The 2,407-nt window shown below is 54.0% G+C and overlaps 1 protein-coding gene across 2 annotated transcripts in view; it reads left to right on the forward strand.

Annotated features, from left to right (window-relative positions):
* The window catches only part of NICN1 (nicolin 1), a 4,642-nt gene extending 2,520 nt beyond the window's left edge, over window positions 1-2,122 (forward strand). Inside the window, exons 2-6 of one of the 2 annotated variants that reach the window (XM_011939084.1) lie at window positions 76-252; window positions 509-622; window positions 1,067-1,138; window positions 1,452-1,556; window positions 1,631-2,122. In XM_011939084.1, coding sequence (XP_011794474.1) covers window positions 76-252; window positions 509-622; window positions 1,067-1,138; window positions 1,452-1,556; window positions 1,631-1,672 — 510 coding nt within the window. In that variant the 3' untranslated portion in view covers window positions 1,673-2,122. The remainder of the gene's footprint in view (window positions 1-75; window positions 253-508; window positions 623-1,066; window positions 1,139-1,451; window positions 1,557-1,630) is intronic. The other variant, XM_011939085.1, reaches the window with a different exon arrangement.
* Window positions 2,123-2,407: the final 285 nt, after the last annotated feature.

Consider the following 2,407-nt stretch of genomic DNA (forward strand, 5'->3'; position numbering starts at 1 on the left):
AGCCTCTTTGACCTTTGAGCTTTTCGGGCCCTGGGCCTGGGTCTGACTTGCAGTAATGGGTTGTATGTGCTCTAGTTGCAGGAGATCACATTTAAGAATTACTACACAGCTTTTTTGAGCATCCGTGTCCGTCAGCACACCTCTGCACACACACCTGCCAAGTGGGTGACCTGCCTGCGGGACTACTGTCTAATGCCCGACCCACACAGTGAGGAGGGAGCCCAGGAGTATGTATCGCTGTTCAAGCATCAGGTCAGCTGGGCCTCAGGATGGCCAGGGCAGCCCAGATGAGGACTTACCAGAGGTGGGGGGATTGGGTCAGTATACCAAGAGGGAAGAGGGAGCCAGTCTGGCCTGGACTATGGCTTTCAGGGAAGTGCTTTGGAGGGACTATTGTTCCTTCCTTCCCAAAGGCCTGCGGGGTGGGCAGCATTCTGGCTCATTGCTGGTTGGGAGGCTTCTGGGCAGTGAGCTGGGTCCTTGCTGGGTCCTTATGTGTGTGTGTCAGATGCTGTGTGACATGGCCAGAGTATTGGAGCTACGCCTGATTCTGCGGCAGCCATCACCACTGTGGCTGTCTTTCACAGTGGAGGAGCTGCAGATCTATCAGCAGGGACCAAAGGTAAGTGACTAGCTGAGCTGCTGGCTGGCCCTTTCCCCAGAAAGCTCCTATGACTGGGAAAGCTAGGTGGTGGGGTGGGTAATGGGTAAAGATTGTGAATGGGGCCTTCATGGAGGTTAGCTGGGTGTGAATGCTGGAAGCTTACAATGAGAGTCGAGGCCATGTCCCCATATCCCCTGACCTTTGGGGCCACCTGCTTCTTTCAGAGCTGGAGCCTTTAGGTTCTGGGAGACACTTTTGAGCTTGTGTTTCTGAGGACTCTGTCTGCACAGCAGGAGAACTTAGGTAGTCTGACTGCCCCTTTAGATCTCTGTAGGCTCCCTAAATAGGGTTTTCCCAGTGTCTGAGGCTCAGGGGCCCTGCTCTCTGCTCCTAGGACCTTGGAATCTGGTCCCAGAGCTGTCCACTTTGTCTCACTCAGGGCAGTACATCTTTGCTTTGCAGAGCCCCTCCATGACCCTCCCCAAGTGGCTCTCCCACCCAGTGCCCTGTGAGCAACCTGCACTCCTCTGTGAGGTAAGCCCTCACCCTAGGTAAGAACCATGTGTGAATGGCTCTAGTGTCCAGCACAGGCCAGGTGGACCCCTTCCTGTAAAATTCTGGGGCTAGGCCCAAGGCCCTTGGGTGTTATCTTCCTCTTGGGTATTCTGTGGGATTTGAGGCATCTCTGTTGTGGGGCTACAACAGGCCCTAACCTCACATTTCATAAGCCATCTGAGAATGTTGTTGGTCTCAGCTGGAGGGCCCCTAGCCCAGGTTGGCCTCTCTAGAGCCCTAAGGGCACTGCTGGGGAGAGACCCATGGCCACTGACCCCTCCTTCTGGAGCAGGGTCTCCCAGACCCCAGCAGGGTATCCTCCGAGGTGCAGCAGATGTGGGCACTGACAGAGATGATCCGGGCCAGTCACACCTCCGCAAGGATCGGCCGTTTTGATGTAAGTAATCGCTTCCCTCTGCTTGGCTTGCTTTGCCCTGAGCAGATCAGACCTCATGGTCTTTTGTATTTCAGGTGGATGGCTGTTATGACCTGAACTTGCTCTCCTACACTTGAATGGTGGCTCCTACCCAAGATGTTGGCCTTTCCGTGCCCACCCAGGCTTGGTTTGGGCCACCAGAGGCTGAAGTGTGTTTCCTGTGCATTCCGAATGTTGCCTGCATGCCTATTCTGTCTGGGCCACGTTCACAGATTCAGGATTCTTGGGGGCTCACTGTGTTACTTCAGCATGAGCTCCTGGCAGGGGGGGTGCTCTGTCTTCGCCTGGCTGCAACTCAATTCTTCCTTCTACCCAAAAACACTCCAGTCAGTTGTACTTACTGAGAATCCCTGAGTGCCCTCTGCCCATCCTGCCAACATGCACATTCCTGTCTTCTGCCTGCTCCCTCACCTCAGTGCAGTTGGGCTGGGCTGACCTACTAGAACCTGCTCCATGTATGAACCTGGAAGGCCACTGCTGCCATGGCACTTGGGACACTTGAGGAAGAAACAGAAACCTTATTTCTTCCTGTGTGTCCCCTAGTGGTTTTCTTTCCATTTGTATTATGCCACAGAAATAAATTTCTTGTCTAAACTCTTCTGCTACCTGCCTAGGAAGGAAACCTGAAGATTTGGGCAGCCTGAGTCTCTCAGTTTCTGAGCTGGCTCCTGAATATATGTTCAAGTGGGTGTGCCCATAGGGCCTGGGCAGGTGTCTCTAGCAAAGCCAGCACCTGAGAATAAGAACTGGAACCCTTCTAGACCGGGTGCAGTGGCTCACACCTATAATCCCAGCACTTTGGGAGGCTGAGG

The sequence above is a fragment of the Colobus angolensis genome, unplaced genomic scaffold, assembly GCF_000951035.1.
Source record: "Colobus angolensis palliatus isolate OR3802 unplaced genomic scaffold, Cang.pa_1.0 Scaffold18, whole genome shotgun sequence".
Classification (NCBI taxonomy): domain Eukaryota; kingdom Metazoa; phylum Chordata; class Mammalia; order Primates; family Cercopithecidae; genus Colobus; species Colobus angolensis.